Source organism: Saimiri boliviensis, chromosome 6 (assembly GCF_048565385.1).
Source record: "Saimiri boliviensis isolate mSaiBol1 chromosome 6, mSaiBol1.pri, whole genome shotgun sequence".
Taxonomy (NCBI): domain Eukaryota; kingdom Metazoa; phylum Chordata; class Mammalia; order Primates; family Cebidae; genus Saimiri; species Saimiri boliviensis.
The window spans coordinates 81,091,422-81,117,582 of record NC_133454.1 but is presented as its reverse complement, the minus strand read 5'-3'; the positions used below and the strand labels follow the sequence as shown (position 1 = coordinate 81,117,582).

The 26,161-nt window shown below is 49.7% G+C and overlaps 1 protein-coding gene across 2 annotated transcripts in view; it reads left to right on the top strand.

Moving 5' to 3' along the window:
- GALNT18 (polypeptide N-acetylgalactosaminyltransferase 18) overlaps positions 1-26,161 on the top strand; it is a 367,520-nt gene that overhangs the window by 185,355 nt on the left and 156,004 nt on the right. For both annotated transcript variants that reach the window (XM_039471355.2, XM_074401094.1), the window contains exon 3: positions 6,738-6,904. In XM_039471355.2, coding sequence (XP_039327289.1) covers positions 6,738-6,904 — 167 coding nt within the window. The remainder of the gene's footprint in view (positions 1-6,737; positions 6,905-26,161) is intronic.

Genomic DNA, 26,161 nt, shown 5'->3' with positions numbered 1-26,161 from the left:
GGACCTGCCTTTCCCTGCCCCAGCAGATCAGCTCTGCCTCACAGGGGACTGGACTCCAGCCCAGGAAGGAAATTGGCCTTTCTCTACTGGGTTATGTCCATTTTCTCAGGGAGGAAGGAACCAAACCACCAAAGGTGACCACAGATGGTTGGGATGTTTTGAAGGCTGATGAAGGCCCACAATCACACAATCAGAAGCCACACAGGCAAGCTCTGGAGGAGGCAACGTGGTTCAAGACATCCTGGACAGCTCCAGCCTGCCATCCCCTTTGCCCTACTTCTACTGTGTTTCTAAAGTGACTCTTGTCCACGTCTAGGGTTCACTCACTGACAACACCCAGTTTTCTAACCATCATTTCTGCTGCCCTGAACCTTGCTTACCACCTTCTTAGGATCTTCTGTGTTCAACCCCTCCATGAGAAAGGCTGGACAGGGCCACTGGTCATTCTTCAACATTACAAGATCCAGCTACGCAGAGCTTCTGTGCTAGACTGCCTCACAGGCTCACAGCCAGCTCTTCGATGGTTTTTTGGGCCCAGGAAATCAGTCACTGATTTCCTGAGTCAACTGTGAGTCAAACAGAGATGCCACACAGCAGAAGATGCAGCAGTCTGTGGGTAAGGAGTCACCAGGATTGTACATCTCAAAGTCAGGAGCATCACAGGAAGACAGTGTTGGGCTTCAAGGGCTCAGTAGTATTTTATCGTATTGTCCACATTGTCGTGCTAGGCAGAATATAGCCTCTCCCTTCTTCATGCAGATTTGGCAGCCTGGAAACAACTCCTTCATTTTGCCCCTCCCTCAAGGTCTTTGGGTTGCCAGTAACACAACACCACTGTCTCACTATTGGCACTTCTGGGTGGGTATGGAAAGGAAGAGATGGAAGCCATCATTCCGCAGGGTTTGAAGACAAGCTTTGGAATCAAATGAGCCCAGGTTTAAACCCTGGAAGGTAACTTACAGACTCAACTCTATTTCCCTCATCTGTTAAATGGGGACAAGAATGCTGTTTACCATACAGGATTGCAGAAAGGAACAAAATGGGGAAAATCACAAAAACATCTTACAAGTCTTGGCATGGTTTCTAGCACATGATAAACAGTAAATGGAAGTTTTTAGTATTATTATTTCCGAGTATTCTGCATGGAGTCCCTGCAGCATAGGGGCAGCAAACACCCTGCAGTCTCTTAGCTCCAGAGGCTATGGGAATACAGACATCAGCCAGAAGGGGAGACAGTCTTGATTGCTCTCATGGAGGCCAATGGGAACCTTCACAGTGCCCTCATCCTCTGATTTTATTATGTCCAGCAGCCTGGGAACTGACTGGCCTGGGAGTCTAATCTCGAAAGATCTGGGATAAGGTAGATGTATCTAAGTAAGGCCAGAGGAGAATGAAGTTGGTCCCTTGGGTGCAGGTAGGAGACAGAGGCTGGAGTGAGGCCACGGTGGCCGTGAGGGCTAAGAAGACAGTGCCGATCCTGGGGCCAGACCCTCTCCTGGGTGTACGTTCCAGGGGGTCGGTGAGCCTGAGCCCTTGTGTGCTGACTATAGCTGAGAGGGGAGGGACTCTCCAGGAAAAGCCTGGGGAGAAAGCAAGACCAGGATGACCTCCTCAGGGGAGTGGTTGCCTGGAATGCCACTGTCTTACCTTTGTCAGGTGGGTCCCGCCTCTCCACTCCCAGATCCCTGGCATAGCTGGATGCTGTTCCCAATGTGTCTTGGCAGACAGACCCCAGTTCACAGTCTACTTTGATCTTCATTCTAGAAGGGGCCTGCTCACTCTTCCCACCCTGCACCCTCAGATCAAGCAGCCTCTATGAACAATTCACTCCCATAGACTAGGAACTTGCAGACTTGCTGAGGTCAAAGAGGGGAGGATCTGCCAACCCAGGATGGTGGTGCCCGGCTATAGTGCATGAGGTGTGGCCACTGCCCTGGGTCTTATCTGGTGGCCGGGAGCTGGGTTTGACCTCACTTATTCCTCTACTGCTTCTCCGCCTCTCACAGGTATCGTGCAGCACCAAGGACTTCACCTTGATGTAAATTTGCCTCACAAATATCTCCAAACAGTCCTGCGGGATCTCTGCAGAGAAGCCCCTTAAGTTGTTCCTCCCATCTCCACATCTTCTGTGTGCAGAGCTCAATAGAATGGAGTCCGTCATGAGCATCAATTCTGGCTTATTAGACAGCCGTACCCCTCCCCTCTCAGAAATGCCTTGTTTTTATCTCTAGTGGAAAATGGCTTGGCTTTGAACAAGAATAAAAGTAAAAAGGGAGGGTTTTATGGCTTAATTTTACATAATAATGTGCCTGTTCTCAAAATGAGCATGGGCTGGGTCTCGTGCAGCAGTGAGTACTCGAGGAGCTTAAACATAGAAGGGCCGGTCCAAGAGTGTGACTCCCAGAGTTCCATGTCCCCGGCCCTCTTCTGCCAAGGTGAGCAGAGAGGCGAGTGTAGAGGCAGACATCAGGGCAGAGGGGAGGGAGGCTCTGGGAGGAGAAGGTCCTGGCTGCGGCAGGACCAGAGCAAAGTGTGTGGGTGGCCCGATCCCGGAAAATCCAGGTGCTCTGGGAGGGCATCTTAGCAGTGCAGATTTGGGAGCAAAGTCCACAGGGTCAGTGCTGGGTTGCCAGGCCAAGAAAGTGGCTGGACTCTGGAGCAAAAGGGCTGGGCTTGGGTCCAGAGCAGTCCTCTCCCACACGGCTCTCGGAGGCATGTTCTTTCCAGGGGACTTGGACTACAGCACAAAGTCCTCTGTCCTAAGTTCAGTACCTTCAGTGATGAGGATGGTGTGACCAGGAAGGACCTGGATGTCTTACCTGACATGCTCTTCTTCTTCCTTCTTTTTGCCCCTGCCTTTTAGCAACGTACGTTCTGCTTCAATATTGAGATGAAGATACGAACCACAGACTGTGTAATGATGTGGAGTGCACGTGTGTTTTGGGGAAACTGAAAGGGAATTTATTCAACAAATACCAATGCATCACGGTGTGGGGCAGTGGGCAGGCAGCTGTGAGTAAGGCCAGTCCCTGCCCTCAGAGCTTGTGAAAGGGGACTGCTCAACCTGGTTTGCTTAGGACTTTCAGTGCTGAAACTGGGAAGGTCCTGGGCAAACTGGGATGAGTTGGCCACCCTATCTAGTCACGATGGTGGCAAGGGGATGTTTCCTGTGGCATTTGCTGGTTGGGAGGGAAAGTTGGCAAATGTGTGAGATAGAAGAGGCTGAATCTTGTGGAGAGAAGCCATGTGAGTGATCCTTTCTTCCCACTTCTTTATTCTGTGACCAAGACATGGAGCAGAGAGGGGAAGTGGTTCATTCATGGTCACACATCAACGTGGGGCAGAGCTGGGAACAGCACCTGGGTGACTTCATCTGCTTCCAATGCTCTTTTCCTGAAACAGTCTGTCCACATCATCTTCCTTCTCCTGCCCGCCCCTCACCTCTCTGCTCACCCAGGGCTACCTTAGGTCAGGTGTGGAGAAACTGAAGGCTGAGGGAAGGTGTCTCCTGACGCCAAGAGAGAGGCTACAGCAGCCGCATGGCTGTTGCTGGGAGGCCCCAGCTCTCCCAGGAGAGAAGAGAAAAGGATTTAAGGAGGTCAGGACATTCAGCCTGGAGGGATTACAGTGTAAAGAAACCAAAGCTTCTGGTGACTACGAATGTGAGGAATTGAGGCCATTAATGCAGGAGGGAGGAGCAGAGAACGGGAGCCTGCTGGCTGCAGCGGGGACCTGACCCTCCTTCCAAGGGAGGAGGTGTGTAAGAAAAAGGAACAGTCAGACAGCAGCAGCAGCAGCACACAAAACGTAGGCCGTAGATAAAACAAGCAAGCTCGTTAGCTTCGTTTCATTCCAAAACCATTCATGCAGTGCCTACTCAGTGCCAGACTGTGGTCCAAGGTTGGGAGACAGCACAGTCCCAAGCAAAGTTCCTGCTCTCACGGGGCTTCATTCCAGTAGAGCGGGGCAGGCAATAAACAGGTGTGAATTTGATGCCCTAGAGAATGAGTTCAGCTATGTCCAAATAAGCTTTCCTATGAAAATTTTATGTTCAGAAGTCTTTCAGGTGAAAACCCTGATCAGCAGGGCTTAGCTTATTAAACAAATACAGCATTTCATTCTGCAAGGAAAAAGACCATCAGGAGACCAGCTTCCAGAGATTGGCAGCTCAAACCATCATGGGTGCTCCTGGGAGGAATTAAAATTGTTCTCTTCAGAAGGGAGAGACTGGGCACTTACATTCAGAATTCAGAAGGGAAGAGAGTAGGGGGAAGTAGTTAACCCCTATCTCTGAACGCCCTGGAGATTTGGATAGCAAGGCTCTGGGAATGCGGAGGAGACCCTCTGGGGAAGTGCAGAGAGATACAGAAGCAAAGTTTTCATTGCTGGTGGTGTTGAGCAGGGAGGACAGTGAACTTATACCAATCCACTGACCTTCTTGGGAGCTGTCTGTTATACTTTATATAAAAGAAGAATTCATGTGCTATTTGTTTGACCACATATGGTATTACTTTTTAAATGCAATTAGCATGTGTGTGTGTGTTAATACTCATCTCTGTCAGTTTCCATGCCTAGGGAAAGCCCAGCTGCTGGTCTTGATCACCATAAATAAATACTAGCTAGAGGACTTGTTTGACTGTCAACCACAAATCTTTTAATTGCTGTTATAAAAATTGTACTCACAGTTTTCTTTTAAAAAAAATTGAAAAAGATCTGACGAGTTTAAGAAGTCATGCCAGTCTTTCTCCTTCATGCAAGTTCCTCCCTTTACCTCCATATTCCCTTCCTTCTTTCAACACTGTTAAATCAGCTGTTTCCCTCCTCGACAGCCACAGCACTGTTCCCTGGGACCCACAGGACCTTTGCATGACTTACTTTTGCATACCATTGAAGTTTTTGATCTAATCTGTCATCCTCAGAGAGCCCTTCCTGACCACTCTTTCCACAACAGCTGCCAGGCATCATGCTCTCCTCTGGCCTAAAGTTTCTTTTCATCTTAGCACTTACATGAAATTGTATTTTTTTTTCTTGCATATTTATCTGTTTCTCTGTCAAAGCATAAGCTCCATGAGGACAAGGACTGTGGGACTATGTCCACTTCCTGCTGTACCCTCAGTGCCTATAACACTACCTGCCTAGTGGAAGACACTCAGTAAATATTTATTCCATTAAATGCAAGAACAAATGAATTCTACACTTGCGTTCCATTAAATGCAAGAACAAATGAATTGTACTATAATTAAAATTATAAGTACAAAGTTAGATTTGGGAAAAGGCTCAACTCTTTCTTTCCCCCATTCCTCTCTGGCGAGAGAGAAGAGCTGGAAATAGAATGGAAAAAGTTTCTGTAAATTTCTGGTAACCATAGAGATGCTGATCGTGTTTATTAATCTCATGCTCTTAAGCAGGCTGGGGCCCCATGGTGATTTCTCCAAATTGCTCAGTGCTGGTTATCCTGCAGCCTTCCTCATTAAGGAAGAGCAGCCCCATTCCTATTCTGCAATACTTTAATAACTGACAAGCAGAAGCCCCGTGCTATTACGCTCATTATAGCATGTTCTCACCTGGCCGCACCTCCCACTCTGGAGCAATGGAACATAGTCACCAGCCCTAAACCCTTGGAGCCTTCAGTGGGAACACTCCTCTCCAAACCCGGGGCCTGGGACAGGGCTGTGATTGCTGCCCCATCCTTTCATTCAACTACACAGAAAATGGGAGCTTAGTGCCTTCTGGAACAGCATTTAGTGTCAGGCAGGGAAGGACACTAGCAGTGGTCTCCCGCCCATAAAGACTATGCTTGCAGAGGAGGGAACTGCCCTCAGGAGCCATGGCACTTTTCACTGTCTGGCCTCTATGGGGTCTGATTTCAGAATTGTGTGTTCCTCTTAGATGGGGAATACCTCAAGTCCTCAAGAGACCTACAAATGGTTTCAGGGTTTGGGCGGGACTACGGGGAAATGGGCCATTTAGGAGCATTGTCTTTCATGGCCACTTCTCCTTCAAGGAGAGACCCTGGTGCAGGTGTGAGGACCAGAGTTGGGATTCTGTCTTGGTAACTGACTCACAGGGCAGCCATAGGTGGAAACTCAACCTCTTTAAATCTCAGCCTCCCCATCTGTGAAATGAGACTGGACTTGGTCCTTCTACCCCTTCCTCATGTTGAGACTCTGCTTCTAGCTCCAATACTGTTCTGGAAGCTAGATTTCTGCGATGAGTAAGGAGCAGGAGAAGTCCCAGGCAGTACTCCTTCTGGAGTGAAGGGAAGTAGACTTCCGCAGTAGAAGCCTCTGGGAGGAGGCATCTTTGTTTCCTGGGGCTGGATGCCTAGGTCTGGCCTCGCCTAGCTGTTGGCTGCCATTTTGGAAATATTACAAATTTACTTTGGTTGCATTTCCCATTCTACTGGATTTAGAAGCATTGAGTCATGCTTCCAGTAAACAATCAGGGACTACTTGCCAGCTGCCGTGTGCTGTCCTAACTGCTCATAGCATTACTATTCAGCTAGCATAGTCACTGACGAATTCAACTCAGGTATAGGGTGAGCTGGTTTCAATGCTTGTGGGCCTTTCTGCTGGACATTTAAGGCTCATGTTAGGTATATCAAAGAAGGGGCCCTTGGAAGAATCTGGACTCCTGAGCCCTCCAGCAAAGTTGGAGCCAGACATGGGCTGGGTCAGCTCCAGAGGTGACTCCAGCTGAGGCGCTCACAAATCTAAGTGCCTGGCTGTTCTTTGCAGGTGCCGTAACCTCTCGTTTCCTGACAGCCTGCCGGAGGTGAGCATCGTGTTCATCTTCGTCAATGAAGCGCTTTCGGTGCTGCTGCGCTCCATCCACTCGGCCATCGAACGCACGCCCCCGCATCTGCTCAAGGAGATCATCCTGGTGGACGACAACAGCAGTAACGGTGAGTGTCAGAGCTTCCCAGGGCCCAGGCCCTGCTTCCTGGCTGACATCCAAGCAGATGGTTCAGCATTGGGGTTCACATTTGCTCAAGGCTGTCTGTGGCTGCTCTTTCTCTGGAGCATAGATGAGAAATTCGTGACGGCCACTGCTTCAGAAGGTTCATTCCATCTGAGCACAGCCTCTGCATCCCAGAGGGACCTGGTCCTTAGGCCTTTTCTCTCAGGCTGGCCACTCTCCCCTCCCACATTCCAGTACTCTATGATAAGGTAGAAGGCCCTGACCTCCTACTTCACCATGTACACAGTAAATATGTCCAGTGACTGTTTTTCATGAAGCATCATTTCACCTGGTAGGATTCCTCAGCCTCTGCCTGGAGGAGTGTTCACTGGTGGTGTGTTAGCAGCGGTGATGGTGATGATGGTGGAGATGACGATGGAGCTGGTGGTGACAGAGGTCGTAGTGGTGGTGATGATGGGGATAGTAGTGTATGCGTAACTCAATGGCAGCAACAGACCTGTCGAATGTCGAGCCTCTTTGCTGGATCCCCTGTTCCCTGTTCCACCTGTCCCTAGCCAGGCCCCGGGTGGCTTGCAAACACCTTGTTGAAGCCATCATATCACTAACTCTCCTTCTCCAGCACTGCCAGCCACCTGTCTTCCCTGGTGCACAGTTCTCGGTCTCTGATTCTTCGCACCCCCATGTGCCATCATATACCATTCCAGACTTAAAGATTACATTTTGAGACAGCTGAAAAACCTGTTCTTGATAGGACCATTTATGTGGATGTGCTTCTGATAATGCATGATTTCTCAAAATAGACTGCTAGGTCACTGTATCATAGAAACACTGAGCTTGTGTTATCTTTTGAGCTTCCTCTGGTGTCAGGTAGTAAATTTCCTAGTGAATCAGTTGCTATAATGAGAAGTTCAGATGGGCAATTTGTGATTTGCTATCAATTAAAGCTGAAACACATCGGATAATTGAAATGTATTTAATCTGAGAAAGCGAATCTTCATTTTCACTTTATCATAATGTGGTAAGAAGTGTGGGAGCAGTGCTGTGATGGGGATTTTAGAGATTTCCGAAGGGCATGGCCGGCGAATCATTCGACTCTCATTGTTCTGTGGACATGAAGGAAGGAAAAGGCATAGGGAATGCAAATAGGCAACGTAGTCTTAAAGCTAAGTGTCTATCATGAGGGAGACAGGAGGGCTTAGCTGCCGCCTCTGATGGCTGCCTACCGTCACCTAGCCTGGGACCCCAAAAATGGGTGCTTAAGAAAACTCTCATTCCCTAGTGACTACCACCAGATAGCCTGACTAGCCTGCCCCGCACATTCCACCCCTGGGCTTCACCTAGGTCTGCTGATCCTCCTCACTTCTGACATCGTAAGGAGGCGCAGGATGGAAGAACCAGCATTCAAGGATGAAAACATCCCCCAAGCAAGAGGCACAACGGCTCACATCATAAGAGAGGAGAATGGAGCGTGACAAGGAAGAAATCTGGTAGCCGCTCATTCCTTCCCTGTAGTGAGAATCTTATTATGTCCTTAAGGATGCCCTTTGGACTCTAAGCCATATGGAAAAAGCTGATATTGGGTGTGAGAAATTTCGATGAGGAAAGTGAATCAGATGTAGAGTATTTCCTATTTGAAATTGAGTTTGAACTCATATTCTGTGAATAGCAATAACCATCCAAAGCTTTTGGTCAGAGGGATGATGGGTCAGAGCTGGGCAATGGAGGACTTTGGCCATGCTTTATGATGCTGGCTGGGAAAAGGGCATCTTGAAGAGGGGAAATGGATGAGAAGGCTATTGCAAGAGTAGAGAGAAGTCAAGGGGCCTGGAGTCAGGGGCAACTGACAGGCCTGAGAGGTATTATGAAGGAAAAAATCTGTTGGACCATTTGGCTGAGAAGCCATGGGCAGGCGGGCCAACAGAGGGCAGGTCAATGACGGCTCAGAGTTTGAAGCCAGGGTGATTCAGAGGATGGCGGCGCATTGCCCTAGAGGAGGCGGGCAGCGAGAGCAATGCCTTAGAGCAGTAGTCCCTCATCAGGGATGCAGACAAGAAGCACCCAAGAGCTTTCAGAACCGGAGCTCTAAAGCGTTGTGGTGGTGGTTCAGTAAAGTATCTTGATTGTGGTGTTGGTTACACAAAGCGGTACTTGTCATCATAACTGCGTCAGGCTATATATGCACACCCAAACCAGTGCCTGTCTGTATAAGGAGGGATGTGGATGGTAGCTGAGTCAGTGGCCTAGTTTTGATATTGTGCTGTGGTTGTGTACAGTGTTACCATTGGGGAATACTGGGTGAAGGGGTGTGTGAGACCTTCTTGTACATTTTTGTGAATCTGGAATTACTTCAAAATATTAAGTTAAAACAAAAAGCTCTCCTAGAAGATTCTAATTCAGTGAGTTCGAAGAGTGTTCTAGACATCACTGTTTTAAAAAGCATTCTTTATTTGTTTTTTTTTTTGTTTTGAGACAAGGTCTTTCTCTGTTGCTCAGGCTGGAATGCAGTGGCACAATCATGGCTTACTGCAGCTTCAACCTCCCAGGCTCAAGCAATCCTCCCACCTCAGCCTCCTGAGTAGCTGGGATGACAGGTTTATCCACCATGCCTGGCTTATGTTTTATAATTTTTGTAGAGATAGAGTCTCACTTTGTTGGGCAGGCAGGTCTCAAACTCCTGAGCTCAAGCAATCCTCCTGCCTAGCCCTCCCAAATTGTTGGGATTGCAGGCATGGAGCTACTGAGACTGGCCTTAAGAAGCATTCCTAATGCTTCACAGCTCTGTTAGAGAACCTTTGGCTTCATTAGTAACATGTGGCTTCACTTTTGAACATATTCGGTGTCCAGTGCATGGTGTGAAGGGCAAGTGCTCTGGACCAAAGTCTGAAGTCATGGATTCTGGGGCCCTCTCCACCGGGAACACGTGACCACAGCGAAGTCCCTGCGCCTCTCAGGGTCTGTTTCTCTCTGTCTGGAAAATGGCGATGATAATCCTCCCTTGCTTGCCTCACCTGCACACCGCGTGTGACTGTGAATTGATCCCTGCCACTGTTACCCTCCCCAAGTTCTACCCCATTTCCAGGAGGCAGGAACACAAGCCAGCCAGCCGCATGGCAGCAGCCCCCGAGGGGAAATGTGGGAACACAGATTTGGAGTCTCCTGCAGGGAGTAATTAAAGCCATTGACTGGAAGGAGAGGAGCTCAAAATGGAAGAGGAAAGAACTGAAAGATAGAAGCTTGAGAGAATACGGAGGGTATGTAGGCGTCAGGAGGAAGAGCGTTAGCAGATGAGAGAGGAGGAGCAGTCGGGAGGATCTGGAAGACGGTGCAGTCTCTGTGGGCAGAGAGAATTTCAGGAATAAGAGAACCCACAGACAGGTGGAAGGACGAGGAGCCTAAGCAGAAGCAACTGGGGTTGGAAGGGACAGGACTGGGAACCCTCAGAGAGAAGCTTTACTGGAATGTTGGAGATGGGGGCTGTGGAAGCCAGATGAAGATGAAGAGCAGGAAGAGAGGGGAGGTTTTTCCTCCGGGATTCTTGACTGAAGAGGAGAATCACAAGCTCAGGCAGGAACTGGAGCTACGTTTTCCAAAAATCAAAATTAAAAATTACCATCCTCTACAGCAAGAAATAAAGTTACATCATGACCCAGGATGACACACCCACTCACACCCATACACGATGGGAACACGACTTTTAAGAAACAATACTTACCCTTATAATGTGCAAAGCACTCCACCATCTTCTATTCTGTTCTGTTCGATTCAATTCTATTGTATTTGATCATATTCTAGTTGTCTTTTCTTAAAGGTAGGTTGTTCTCGAGACCCTGAGTGCATATTAGAATTACTTGGAGGGCTTTTAAGACATTCAGGGCCCAGGTTTTACCTCTAGTGATTTAATGGGTCTGGGGAGTGGGGGCACCTGAGTCCCCTGAGGGCAGGGTTTGGAGCAGGGCCTCTGAGGAGGAAGATGGGATCCAGGGCACAGGAGCAAGGGTTGCCTCCAAAAATAAAGGGCTTATCTTTCTCCTGCCCTGTGAGGGGACAGGGAGGCAGCTGTGGGGATGGGTGCCCAGAGGTAAGCATGGCAGCAGACTCAGGGCCATGCTAGGAGTGGGTCTGGCTCTGGCTGGAGTTCCCGTGTGGAATGGGACAGGGAGGTAACCAGGAATGGGGTTCCTTGACCCCAGGCCGAGCTGAACTCTCAAAAGGGGAAGAAGAGACACTAGAGTGAGTTCTTGGAGGAAGTGGCCTTAGGACATTGGCTAACGGTCCCTTGGACCTCAGCCTGACTTAAAGGAAAGCAGCTATGAACAGACCCTATGTGGGCTCCATTTGGGGGCTGCTTCTCTTGAGCCTCTTACTCAGTGCAAGACCTACCTACTTTCCTTCCTTCCCCCCTTCCCTCCCTCCTTCCCCTCCTTCCTCCTTCCCTTCCTTCTTCCTTCCCTCCTGCCCTCCCTCCCTCCTTCCCTCCCTCCCTCCTTCCTTCCTTCCCTTCCTCCTCCTTCCCTCCCTCCCTCCTTCCCTCTCTCCCTCCCTCCCTCCTTCCTTCCTTCCCTCCCTCCTTCCTTCCCTCCCTCCCTTCTTCCCTCCCTCTTTCCTTCCCTCCCTCCCTCCTTCCTTCCTTCCCTTCCTCCTCCTTCCCTCCCTCCCTCCTTCCCTCCCTCCCTCCCTCCTTCCTTCCTTCCCTCCCTCCTTCCTTCCCTCCCTCCCTTTTTCCTTCCCTCCTTCCTTCCCTCCCTCCCTCCTTCCTTCCCTCCCTCCCTCCTTCCTTCCCTCCCTCCCTCCTTCCTCCCCTCCCTCCCTCCTTCCTTCCCTCCTCCCCTCCCTCCCTTTCTCCCTCCCTTCCTTGTCTCCCTGTCTCCCTGTCTCCCTATCTCCCAGGCTGGAGTGCAGTGCTGTGATCTTGGCTCACCGCAACCTCCGCCTCCCAGGTTCAAGCAATTCTCCTGCCTCAGCTTCCTGAGTAGCTGGGATTACAGGCGCCTGCCACCATGCCCCACTAATTTTTGTATTTTTTGTAGAGACAGGGTTTCACCACATTGGCTGAGCTGGCCTCACACTCCTGACCTCTGGTGATCTGCCCACCTCTGCCTCCCAAATTGTTGGGATTACAGGTGTGAGCCACCATGTCCGGCTGAGACTTTAATGTTTTTCAAATCAGGCCAACTCAGCTCGGTTCAATTAGCATTTTTGTAGTACCAGCCTGGGGCAAGGGCAGGCAGAGCGTGATGGATCAGACCTAGTCCCTGCCGTGGGGAATTCGGAAGATCAGTCTCAAGTAGGGATGAAACATTCTGGGACTTGGTTTTCAGGCTCGGTTCTGCTGCCTTCTGGCCCTGGGTCTCTGGGCTTAGGTTTTCTTATGTGCCAGGACGGGGACATCAGGCCTCACCTTGCCCTGTCTGCCTCACAGAGGCACTGGAGAGGAGGTGAGGGAATCAGAGTGAAAGTTCTGTGTAAGCTGCTGGGTGCTAAGGGTTCCTAAGGGTGACTTAAAATCACAGTGATAAAAATAACAACAGTAACAATAACCATGACAACAGCTGACAAGTAGCCACTGTTTAAAGACAGCTGTTCTGATGGGAAGAGCGCAGAATTTGGCATTCGGCCAGCTTTTCTGTTCCAGCTCTTTCTGGCTTCATGCTAGCTGTGTGTTCTTAACCTCTGTGAACCCTATTTTCCTTATCTATAAAATTGAGATGTATAATTCCTACCTCAGGGGTTGTCGGGAGGCTTGAATGAGATAACACGACAGAAGGGATGTTGGTGTTAAAACTCTAAATTACACAGCTGTGCAGAGCTGTCGGAATGTTCCCCTCCCGAAGCCTTCCTTCCCAGGCTTCTTCTACTAGTTTCCTGCATGCTGCTGCCTCCTGCCTACCCCAGCTCTCTTCGGCCATGCCTTTGCTTTGGGGTCAGGCCTGTGCTTCCTCAAACACAGGAGCAGAGCAGTCAATCACTGCTTTATCATCCAAGCCTCTCTGGACCTTCAGAAGCCAGGGACCGAATGCTCAGTGGTCCTTATGCAGGAGGCCGAATCCCTGTTCTCTCTCTCCTGAGCAACTTCCAAAACAAGCTTCACTTTTTCCGGGGCTGGCTCTGATCTATCATGCTGTCACTTTGCTGCAGGAGTCTCCAACTTTAGTGTTTGAGCTTGGTTAAAAACACGGAGATTTGGCAGTGTGCGGTGGCTCATGCCTGTAATCCCAGCACTTTGGTAGGCCAAGGCAGGAGAATCACTTGAGCCCAGGAGTTCAAGACCAGCCTGAACAACATAGTGAGACCCCATCTGTATAGTATGAACATTTTACTTTTTAAGTAACATGGAGGTTCATAGCAGGCATGCCCCTGCCTCAGGATATTTGCCCTTGCTGTTTTCTCCACCTGGAATGCTCTTCCCACCTCCTCTCCTCCCCCTGCTCCATATCTGCACAGCTCACTCCTTTTCCTCTGCAGGCTTTTACTCAGATGCCTCCTTCTTACTAGGGCTATCAGTGAATCCCCCGTTTAAAGGGCAGCCCTCCTCCCCGTCACTCCTCAGCCCACCCGTGCTTCTTTCCCTCTGTGTCTCCTGCTGCCGTCTGATGTATTGCCCTGGCTCATTTACTGTCGCTTCATTATTTGCACATCTTCCCTACACCAGCATGTCACCTCCATGAAGGCAGGGGCATTTGTTTTGACCCCTGAAGTATCTCCAGAACCTAGAGTAGTGCCTGGTATTTGTAGTTGTTCAATAAATATGGATTTAATGAAAGAATTTGGATTCTGTAGATCTGAGGCAAGGCCCGGAGCCTGCACCTTAGCGTGGCTCCAGGGCCCTCTGATTCTTCGTGAGTCATGTGCTCATTGCTGTCCTCCATCTGTGCTGCAGCTGAGGAGCCTGGGACAGCTGCCTCCGCCTCAGCTCCCCCAGAGCTGGCCTCTGGCTGCAGGCACCACTGGGTGGAATGTTTCTTCCTGGGCCAAAGTCCTTGGGACTTCCTACTGCACCCCAGGGATATGGCATGATGTGGGGCATAGTACAGAGGAGAAGGGAAGTTTCTCTTGCTGGCCTGAACTCACTTCCCGTCCTTGGGATCAGATGACCAACCCTGAGCCTCTCTGCTACCACGTTATCCAACTTCTGCAAGCATTCCTGGCAGTAGTGACCAGGCTCCGCTGCTCTGTAGCTCTAAGGCCATGTTTCCCCTCCCTCCACCTCCTTGTCATCTCTAAAAAATAGTGGGCACACATCTCTGAGCCCCCTGGTTTTAATGACCACACTTTCAGCAAGTCCCAGTGGACCAACGTCTTTAGCTGGGACTGCGTGATTCAACCTCTACAGACTTGCAGAGGGAGACAAGCACTAGGATTTTCAGCCAATAGAGTCACCTCTGCCTTTGACTCTTGACATTCATTTACTTGTTCATTCATTCATTCATTCATTGCTTCATTCTCTCAGTCCTTTAACAGGTTTCCAATGGCCACATATGTGCTTTGTGATGAGTGCCCGACTAGGCCCTTTGGGAGCTTGTTCATGTGGCACAGGTGTCCCAGTACCTGGCACAGAGCAAGTGCCCAGTGAACATGCACTCTTTCAGATTCCCTCGCCAGCTGTCCCAGCTATTCCCTCACCCCATCCGCTTCCGCTTCTGAAAAGAAAAAGTGTTCTTTGCTGTAGTCAGTTTCTGTTTCCTTTTTGAACTCATGTCCTCTTTCGGTAAACATAAAAATCACAACCCTTCTTTCATGCCACTTGAAATGTCACAATTAATTTAAATTTGTGTTTAAAAGCATGTCAAAGCAGTGGTAATATCATATATTCTTTTAAGAATCCCAAGCCCTGGAGATGTCTGTCTGCTCTGGGTTGGCAGCGTCTTGCCCAAGCTGAATCGAACCCGACACCTTTTAAGCAAAGCAATGGCTGGTTCCCAGCACTTCCTGTGCTTGAAGGCTGGGATTGAACCCTCTCTCTCTCCCAGGCCAGGGATCGCCTTTGCTCGTGGAGCCGGTCTTCACACTGGCCACGTTTGCTGGAAACTTCCTCCATGGCTTGCCAGGAGAAGGTATACAACTCGGCGGGCCTCAAGAGATGGGCAGAAGGAAATGGTCCCTCCCGACAACAGCGTCGGATGGGCAGAACCCAAGGCCAACCAGTCAAATTCTAGCTGGCTCTTGGGAGGAAACTGAGGACCTCCATTGAGCAGACACCTGCCAATGTGCCACCTCTGTGCATGGCAGGGCTGAGCTAGGGCCCCGGGTCTCTGACTCCCGCAGAAGACCGCTTCCTCCACTACAGGCAGCCCGATCGCTTTGTCCAGCGTGCGCTCCTTCCTGCTCGCCTGCACTGTATGTGGGCATGGCGGCCACAGCCAGACCGTCCTGGTTTGCCTCACAGTGGCTCCCTACGCTGGGAATGAATGTCCTCCCCTCCCCCACCCACTTTTTTAGCTCCAGACTTCTAAAGTCAGCTTTGCTACCACTGCTTCCAGAAAGTCCTCCATGGCTCTGCCCCTGGCACCGCCCCAGCTGGATGAGGGGGTCTGCCTCAGTGCTCCCACGCACCCTGGCTCCCCCTTATCGCGCTGTATTTTACCTGGTTATTGACTCACTAAATTACAGTGAGTAGTTTAGGTCAGGCTAGCCAACGTGACCAGTGTGACGGGAACATGATCCTGGTCATCTCAGTACCCCAACAACAACTAGCCCATCTATCAATTTTGACAAAAGAAAAGTCATGATCCCCCGGGGAAGTCGATGTGGTCACCATCTCCATTTCATAGATGAGGCAGTCAAGTCTCAGAGAAGTTTAAAAACAAAAGGGACCAGGCCCAAGGCCACATGGGCAGGAAGTGCTAGGACAGGAATTCAAACCCAGGCCTGCTGGCCCTGGACCCCATGTTTCCCCTACTCTTCCACTCCTGGAAGCCTGGGAGGCATCAACACAGGTGTTGATGCCTCTCTGGTTCTCTCCTGGCAGCCCACCCTATTGCTTCTTAGGAAGGGCAGACCAGAGCCAGGATGGCCGCCACATGCACTAAATTGGCAGATCCAACATAGGTGAGCCTCCCTGGCCCTCTTTTGTTTACAGGTGATGGCTGGGGTCCCGTATCTACTTTGTTGAGGGAAGCAGGCAGGCTTGGCCAGGAACGGTTCCCCAGGCTGGTTTTCCAGCTAGGGACCACCCAGCTAACTGCCTCTGGCCAGGGCTGGAGTTTCACCCCTACTTCTCCAGGCCTGGGCCTGAGACTCAAATGACCCCCAGTGCACCCAGATAGACAGAGTCCTGACCAGGCCCCCCTGGCTCATTGAGCACATAGTATGTGCCAGAGCTACTTTAAGTACTTCACATAAATTAATCAGTGCCATATGATGGTGGTATGAACCGTTATCAGTGTCATCTGATATAACAAGGAGGCAGACACAGAGAAGTGAAGGAACTTGTCCAAAGCCAGAGAGGTGCGATTTGACGATCTGGTTTCAGAGCCTACACCCTTTTCCATTTAACAGGCTGCCTGCCTCTGGTGCACCATGGGTCTCTGATTCCTAACAATGTATTTGAATTTTGTCCTTACCCCTTTTCTCCATTCCCTCTGGAGAGAGAGTTGTTGGGCAGCAGGACCAGTGAAGCAGGAAACAAAAGGGAGCTTTGGAGAAGGGTGTGTCCGTGTCCCAGCCTCGAGCTTTGCCTCGAGCTTTGCCTGGAGTTTCAGTAAGGAGACGTGGATTGCAGGGAGGCTTCCTGGCTTGTCCTGGGTGACAAGTAATTGAACCGTTGGCAGCCATGCTTTAGGTCCCCATGTGAGAGCGAGGCAGCTTCCTATTTCCTTTGAAATAAGGAGAAGTTGGCATGCCTGTGAGTGTGCGTATGTATGTCTGCACATCTTTATACATGTATATGCAAGCACTGTGTTAATGTGTGCACACGTTGTGTACGTACATGTGTATGTGTGTTGCATGCATGTAATGTGTGTGCCTGCCTTGTGTGCATGTGTGTGTGTTCATATGCATGCATACACGTGTGTGTGCGTGTGTGCATGTGTGTGTTAATGCATGCATGTGTTAATGCGTCCATATAAGCACTGTGTTCATGTGTGTATTATGTGTCTGAGTGCTTGTGGGTGGATGCAGACCTCTGTGTGTGTCCTTCTGCAGTAGTGATCATGCATAAGTAGCATATGCAGGCACATGGGCACGTGGGCTTGTGTGTGCTTGTGTCAGCAGTGGTGTTTCAGGCCCCACAAACAGTGGGGTGAGCCTCTTTCACCACCCTCTGCTACCTAGAGCCACCTTGAAAATCCTGATGAATGACAAATAATTGCACAACTGTGAATCATTGTTCTTTTTAGTTGTTGGTAAGAAAGTCAATGTAGTGATGAAATAGAATTTGAGCTCCTCAGATTGCTTGCCACCAGCTGCTGGGTCCTTCCCCACCCCCTGCAAGCCCCCCATTGTCCCCTGGCCCAGAGCCTGCCTAATCATTGTTTAATGTTTCAAAGATTCTGTCCTACACAAGAGATACTCATTCCAGGCTGTAAAACTACCAACAGCTTTGCATGCAGCTGGAATAATTGCACAAATTTTAAAAAGAGGGAAAGAATGGTCCAACAATATTGTGCTTTATGGAGCTTAAGGAATCCCATATAGCTAATCGAGTTACAGCCAAGACTCAGGCAGCTTAAAGGTATTTACACAGCCCAGCACATAGGCTGTCAGCTCGTTCAGCCAAAGGCTCCTTGCCACCGCCCACCTCTATGGCTTTGACCAGTGCAGCTAGGCTGGCCCACCCGCAAGACTGGCAGTAAATACTCAGCAACCTTGGAGTGCACGCAGCCCAGTACCACCTGAGTCCTGAGTTCTCTTATCATTGCTCCTTACTGCCTGGGCTTGCCTCTACGTGCCACATCCTCTATCACCAAGCCTGAGAGTTCCTCTTGGGCACAGCCACAGCTACGTCGCCTCTGGTGTGGTGTCCAGCAGCACTTTCCCAAGTTCTTACTGTGATGACTTGTATGACTCTGAAGTTTCTGGCTATTCTGAGTACTGAATGCCCATCTCTCCCTGCTAATTCAAGCCCTGACTCCAGGCCTGGGCCCTGCTTTGGCCAGTTTCTACGGAAGTGAAAGGGAGTCAGATATATCTCTATATATGTATATCTGACAGATTCAACTGCGTCCATTTCTGAACCCACCTCTCAGCTGCCATGTATGGTTCTATGCCAGGGCACCCAGGCCAGGGCACATAGGGGCTAAAATAAAGTCTGTGCTGTCTGTTTGCTAAATCATGTGTCCTGGTATGAGTCTGTCTTCAAAGTGCCTTTTCTAGCTGGGTAGCCCAGAGAAGGCACCTTTTGGTCACATACATCAGGATGCTGTGTGCTCGCAGCGCGGCCAGTCCCGACTTCTGCAGAGACTCTGCAGAGCAGTATGGTTTCTTCCCAGTGGGCGGCCTTGACTTAGCGCTGCAGCAGGCTGGGATGACTTCCCTGTACTGCTGGCCAGCAACCCCAGCTTTCCTCAGCCTTCTCTGAGTTGGTCCTGTGTTTGGCCTGCCTCTGTCCCCTGTCAATTTACTGATCCTTGGTGGAATGGAGTCTGGCTCTGATGCCTGCCTCATTCCCTTAACTGGACCCCGGCTTTCCAGCTAGCCCTGGTCAATCTTCTTCCTTGATGGGTTAGACTCTGTTCTCTGTACCACCTAACGGGGGCCCTGCACCCATGGTCCAGTCTGCCTGGTTTCCTACATCCTGGATGCTGGAACTTCCCACTGATAAGCTCCTCCATCCTTAGTGATGCCTGGGCGTATAGGCTCTTGAGTCACCTGCCTCTCCGTGGACCAGCCCCAGGGCTCAGTCTGTTTCTCCAGCTGTAGTCCTGCATGTTGCCAGCCTCTTCTCTGTCCTCCCAGGCACTCTGCTGAGGTTCCAGCATGCTGCACTGCCAAAGCTGCCCGAGCCTGCAGGTGGTGTGAGTAGCTCATCACTCCTCTTGGCCCCTTTACCTGATACAGGAGACTGTATCAGAATTAGCAACTCTCCAGCATGCTACTCTGATGACCGAGGACAGCACCTGGGAGGGCAAAGGCCCTTCCTTCTTTTTGCTCATGAGCTCCCTGTAAGCAATCTATAGCAAGAGGCCTTTGTAGCATTTTGCTTTATGGACTAGCCAAGGTAACCAGTTTTTGATAAACAAAGCTGGCAGGAATCAAATGAAAAAAAAAAAGTGCCTTCTTCCCCTGGTCAGCTGTGTGACCATCTCTCAAAGGGGAAATTCCCAAACTGAAGCTGAGTGTTGGGGGTGAATCGGGAGTGGTGTCTCTTGCTCTCTGAGGGGCCCTGTTGCCAGCCACTGTTGAACATTACTCAAGGCCACAGTGCAGCCGGCAGGAAAGGTCTTCTTGTTCATTCTTGGCCCCCAGCCTATCTTGCTCAGCAGCTTGAAAAGACTAACTCAGGTGCAGACGATAGGTGCAGCTGAACACAGGGCCCTCCTTGTATGCAGGGTCCTCCTTCTGCTTTCCGGAATAGTTAAAACAGTCTGAAACCCAACACATCAAATGCTTCCTCCTGATATTAAATCTTTTGGGTATGGAATGCCTTCTGGTGGGATCGATTTCCTGAAAGGCTGCCCCAAACCATGCAGTGACCCAAGTGGCCTCCAGTAGCTTCAGAGTCTCAGTGTTTGGCAAAAAGCATAATGTGTGGAAGAGAGTTAAGCGCTGCAGCCACCCCTGCTGCTGCCCATACCTGTCCTGCATAGTCGCCTTTCAGAAGATGACCACCTCCTTGTTGGCGTGTGAGGGCGGGAGGTGGTGCTGGAGACAGCACTGGGAGTCCGGGAAGCTGGTGTAAAGGCTTGGGCCTGAGGGTCCCGCAGCAGCTGTGGGCTCACCTATCCTGCATAGCAACAGAAATCTGCTCTCTCCGGTGGCACCTGGGAAGCCAGTTTGGGTGGGGATGTTTGTTCTGTTTTTGACTTTTTCTTCTTTTAAAAATGAGAGCCGTAATTGACTCTCAGGAGACCTAAATTGGGAAACTAAGTTTTTTTCAGGGACTGTCTCTCCTCGCTGCTCAGGCCCACAGGGACTGGCACCCCTTCTGCTCTTACAGTCAGGCATTCATTTAACAAATCGAGTACCAGGCTCAAGGCTTTATAGGAGGGAGGCAGCAGGGAACCAGATGTGGTTCCTGCCGTCAGAGAATGAGAGCAGGCAAGTAGCCAGGCACTCCAGCCCTCATTTGGCACAGATGCAGACTATCCAGGTTCTAGTTGATTTTAGGAACTCATATCCCAGGAGCTCACGGCATAAGTAAAATTTTGGGGAGAAGGAGCAGAAAGGCCAGCCTGCGGCGGGGTGTTCCAGCTATGCCTGGTCTTAGGGTGGCTGCCATGAGAGAAATCCTGAGAATCACATTGACACAAAGATTCTTACTGCACTTGTCTTTTTTTGTATTAAAGTTTATGCGGCTGGCTGGCTTCGCTCCCTCCCTCCCTCCCTCCCTCCCTTCCTTCCTTCTCTTGATCTGTTGCCTAGGCTAGAGTGCAATGGTGTGATCTCAGCTCACTGCAACCTCTACCTCCTGAGTTCAAGTAATTCTCATGCTACAGCCTCCTGAGTAGCTGGGATTACAGGTGTGAGCTACCATGCCTGGCTAATTTTTATATTTTTAGTAGAGACAAGTTTTTGCCATGTTGGCCAGGCTGGTTTCGAACTCCTGACCTCAAATGATCCACCTGACTCGGCCTCCCAGAGTGGTGGGATTACAGGTATGAGCCACCACACCTGGCCTGTTTGCATGGTTTCTAATAAAGGATTGAAACAGGAAAAAAAGCACAAAGCAAATAAATGGCAGAGCAGTGAGCAGGAAGGCTTTTAACCAGCAACCACCAATGGAAGGCTACTTTTCCTGGATGGCCCATGGCTGGCTCTGACCCCTCCATTGCTGCTGGAGTAGAGGCTTGATTTGTAGCTGACCAAAGAGGGCATGGCCTAGGTGCAGAGATATGTGATTCCCTTTGTGTTTTCCACCCCTTTTCCCCACGCTGTGGCTTCCAGTGGCCTTTGCCAGTGGCTCAGGTGATTTTCCACTGAGCACCTGACCTACAGCTGGGGCAGTGACCTGGTTCACTGTGTAGGTCCCTCCCACCCTAATGGGATTCCCTTAAGGGGCACTGGGCAATTTGGAGCAGGCAGGCCTAAAAACTAATCCAACATCCTCATTTGATTGGAGAGAAGACAGATCCAGACAAGTGAAGTGAATTTCCCAACATCACACACCTAGTTCATGGCCATGCCTAGAGAGCAACCCTGGTCCGGTGCTTTGCTAGCCAGACTCATTCATTCAGCAGACGTTCACAGAGTGCGTTCTCAAGTATCAGCCATCATGCTCAGCACACCAATACACAGATGCATGAGAAACAGTTTCTGTCCCCAGCGAGCTGGCAGCCTAGTGCAGATGCTAGCACACAAATAAGCAAAGCACACAAAGCAAAGTGCTGAGTGCCATGAGCCACAGGTGAAAGGAGAGTGTGATGGAGAAGTCCAGAGGAGAGATCACAGTCACTCAAGGAGGGCTTCCTGGAAGAGTTGGCATTTGAGCTGGGCCTTGGGGATTGAATGGATTTGGGAAAATGGAGATGATGATGGAGAAAGACAGAACCTGCCTTTGTTTTTGAATCTTCTTAATTAGGGAAGGAATCAACATGACAATTCATTAGGTACCTGCTGTGTCCCAAGCACTGTGCTAGGCATTTTTGTATACTACTTCTTTAGTTTTTTCAGTATTTTCTCCCCGTCTTACAGATGAGGAAACTGAGATTCAGCAGTAACTTAATCCTCAAATAGAGATGACTTCTTTGATTCCTTCTCTCCTACAAAGCCTCACCCAATGCTGTGTGCCCCATGAGGGCTCAGTGGATGACTCTGATGAACGAATGGAAACAGAGACAGAAACATGGGGATAGAAGAGTTCTCAGAGTCATGGGGAAGGCAACGCTTCTCTTCCTTAAACAACATGCAGATGAGCACAGAGCCATTTAATATTTCTATCATCAGAATAAATGTCTTCCTCACAGGTATATACATCCCACCTCCAGGCTGTTATATTATTAACCTAAGCGAATACAGGTAAGAGCCATTTGTTTTAGCTACGCATCTTTCATGTGTTAGCTCATTTCATCCTAAGGACATCCATAGAAGATAGGTCTTAATATGATTAATATCATGTTCATTTCACAGATGAGAATGCCGAGGCTCAGAGAAGCTGCAGGTTACATAGCTGGGAATGGCAGAGCAAGTGTTTGAGCCCAAGTTGGATCCGGCTGCAGAACTGAGTCCTTAACCTTGTTCTGTGCTCAAGGGTCCTAAATTCAGCTGCCTACCAAGGCTAGGCAGTGTGAATATGGGAGATGGCCAGATACAAGGCAATGAGGAGTGGTGGGAACTGTGGTGAACATGAGAATGAGCCCAATCTCGGCCGAGAGGGACCACCAGTACTGTCTCCAGCCTGTTGCTGGCCTGTGGGACTTGCAAGTTTTCTCAAGTTGGAAATTCACACTTCTGTGTTTGGCATACTGAACAAGCCACTTGGGCAGGTCAGATACGGCCCTAGTCTGTCCGTCTGCAGCTTCTGCCATGTTGACTACCACTTTGAAAAGGAAAAGCATCTCTTGAAATGCTTTTTATCTCAGACATTCCTGGTGAAAACCCCCTCTTGTATTCTTTACTCCTTTCTCTCCCTCTGTCTCATTATTGCTTGTTCTTCACATCTCAGAAAGCAGCCACTCCAGATAGGCTGAATTAGCCAGTCCCCTGTGCAGCTTCCCTTCATCATGTGTACAGTTTGAGGGCATCCTGAAGCACTGGCCATATGGTTTAGTTCCACTGATTCAGGGAGGCCAACAGCCCTTTCAGAAAAGCACATGGTTTTGCAATTGTGGTGTGGATTCTGTCCCTGGGTTGTAGACTCAGATGCCATTCTGGGTGAGCCACTTCCCTGAATCTTGAGACATTGGAAGCAACTTGAATCAGATTCCCTGGTCCAACCCAGGAATAGGAGTAGATGTGGCCGATGCCTGAGAAAGCTGACCAGGCTGCAGAGGAGTCCGCCAAAGCAAGGGTCCCTTAGGACAACTTGTCAGTCAGGTGGGGCTCACCTCAGCGGGACTCCACCCAGGAGCAGGGGCTTGGGGAGGGGACAGGGTGGGTGGCAGGGCTCAGTCCTACTTGTGGGTTGACTCGGGGTTTGGGCTGCTGTTGTTTTGTGGTGCCACGGCTCACCAGGCTGCCCTAGCTTCCCAAATTCCCTTCCCCTGTGTGGCTTCATCTTCCTGCACTGCCTGTGCCCTGCCACCCTGGGGGGTGGTTGTGGAGCGTGTCTGCGGCGGCTGTGGTTGGTGTGGTGGTGGCTGCCATCTGGGAGTAAATAACCACAGCGCGTCAGAGCTGAACAAGACCCAGAAATAGATCTCAGGCCCCATGCTTCTCTCATCCAGGGAAAGGAATGTGAGTTGGAGCTGCACAAAAACCAATCTTTAAACCTATCCTCACCTGATGAATTTGATGGGGTGACATAAAGGAATTAGAAATTAAGTAGGGGCTCAGAATTTACCTGAGCTCCATGCCAAATGGAAATTAAAAAGAGCGTCTCTAGCAGGGTTAATGGTGAAGGTCAGGTGCCCGGCATCCTTGGCGGGGTGTCCCGACAGGTCTCAGGAGGAAATTGACCAAGGGATCCTGCTGATGAGATCAGGGGGTGCAGAGAGCTTTCTCCACTAGACAGTGGGAAGGAATTAACTTGTCACCAAATGACACTCACTGATGTGACAGAAAATTCCAGCAACGCAGGGGAGATTTTAATGCCAGGCTACCCAGTGGCAGCATTGACTCTCCCCATGTCCCTAAGGGGCTTAGACATAGAAGAAAGGAATACATTTCTGTGCATTGGAAGAGGCCTCTGGCTAAGTCACAGGCCCGCTTCCTGTGGACTGAGTGTGTCTACAAGCTTGTCTGTGTTGTCAAATTTCATTTGGCTTAAAAATAAGAACTAATGCAGAGAATCAAAGAAAACAAAGTTGTTTGCTGAGTGTTCCTGACCAGGGCTGCTCAAGCATGAGGCTGAGATATTGGCTGAAGTGGTTTTATTTTCTCTGAAAAGAACATTCAAGGTTGCCATTTAATCTTTCTGGAGTGAGTTCCCACAGTTTTAGGTGCCCAACGGCTGCCCTCTAGACCTGTGTACTCCGTATTTCTGTGACATGTGAGTCCAACAGTGGAGAGCGTTGCTGCTTGCTGAATTTCTGAATTCTGCGTGGCAGGAAAAAACAAATCCCCCCCTCCTACTTTGCAAAATAGATGGGTGGATGGATGCATGGATGCATGGGTGGGAGGACGCATGGTGTGTGGTGGGAGATGGACGGACAGATTCTGTCTTTTCTATCCTATAATTGCAGGATTTTCATGCCCATTTTAGAGATGAAGGGATTAAGAATCAGTGGAGCTGAGTCACCAAAGTTCTCACTGCAAGTTGGTGGCCAAGCTAGAGTTTGAACTCACATTTCCCAGCTCCAGGTTCAGTATGGCTCTCCTCTCCTTTCTCATATTTCCCACTAGACTCTCGGCTTTTACTTGTGTATTTCTTTAACTTCCTTCTACCTAGAGGTAGACTCACATGAACTTGTTTATACAAGTAGGTGAATAGAAAGACACTCATTTTTCTCATTCAACAACTACTTGTTGATCACCGTGTGGGCGGAATTCTAAGTCATCCCCCACCCTTCCCAGCCCTGATTCCTGGGAAGTGGTATGTATTCAATTCTCTCAGTTATTCAGGCAAATACTGATCTGAGTCCTGCTGTGAAGGGAATTGGCTGATGTATTTAAGGTCCCCAATCCGTTGGTTGGGCCTAATCACATGAACCTTCTGAAAGCAGAGTGTTCTCTAGCTGATGGCAGAAGGAGAAGTCACAGAGCTATACTCTGGTGGCCTGAGAGAAAGCAGAGACCCATGCTGTGAACTGCCCATGGGGCAGGGTGACAGGGGCAGCCTCTTGTTGATAAGAGCAGACCCCAGATGACAGCCAACAGGAAAGCAGGGACTTCAGTCCCACAACTGCAAGAAAGCAAATTGTGCCAACAGCCAGTCAATCTCAGTGAGGACCCTGAACCCCAGTTGAGAACTACAGTGCTGGCCAACACCTTGATTTCAGCTCAGTGGAACCCTGAGCGGAGAATCCAGGTTTGTTGTACCTGGACTTCTGACCTATAGAAAATGGAAGATAATGCATTTGTGTTGTTTCAGGCCGCTAAGTTTGCAGTATTTTGTTATGCAGCAATAGAAAACGAATCCATCACCAACAGTGTGCCAGGCCAGTGTGCTGTATGCTGGGAATATGAAACTGACCAGGTCCCTGCTCTTACAGAGCCAGCCTTGTGTGGGAGACAGACGAGAAACAAATCAAATCATTGCAGGCCATAATAAATGCCTTAAAAGACATACACAGAATGATATAAAATAAATCCAATGTGGGGTGGGGAGTAAGCTTCAGGTTAGATGATTGAAGAAGGCCCCTCTGAGTTGAAGAAGATGAAAGGAGAGAGCCATGTGAAGCACATGGAAAAGTATTTCAGGCAGAGGGAACAGCAAAGGCCCTGAGGTGGGAGGTGACATGGTCTCAGAGCCAGAAGAAGTCCATTGTGGCTGGAGGGTGGTAAGGAAGCGGGAGGATGGCTTGAGATGGTGTGGAAGAATTAAGCAGGGACCTTGTTATGTGGGACCTTTTAGAATATTACTCTCAGTGCAATGCACAATGCTGATGAGCTTTCAGCAAACAAAAGTATGCAAATGGGCATTTTTGAGGCTCTCTCTGGCTACTATGTGGTGAATAATTTGGGTACGGGTAGGAGGGGCCACAGGAAAATCATCTGGGAGGCATCTGTTCTCATGCTTCAGGCAAGACATGATAGTGGTTCGGGCTGTAATGGCTATAGGGAGAGAAAACTGGGTGCATCTGAGATCTATCTGGACTTGCTGATGAATGCAAGGGGGTAGGGAAAGGAAAGAATGGAAGATGCAGCTCAGGTTTCTGGCCTGAGTGACGGGGTGAATGACAATGCAGTTTGCAAGATGGGCCCAAAAGAATTAGGGAAAGCACAGGTTTGGGGAGTAAGATCCAGAGTGAAGTGCTGAACGTGCCGAATGTGACCTCCCTGTGAGACAGCCAAGTGGAGATCTTTAGCAGGCATTTGGATAGATGGG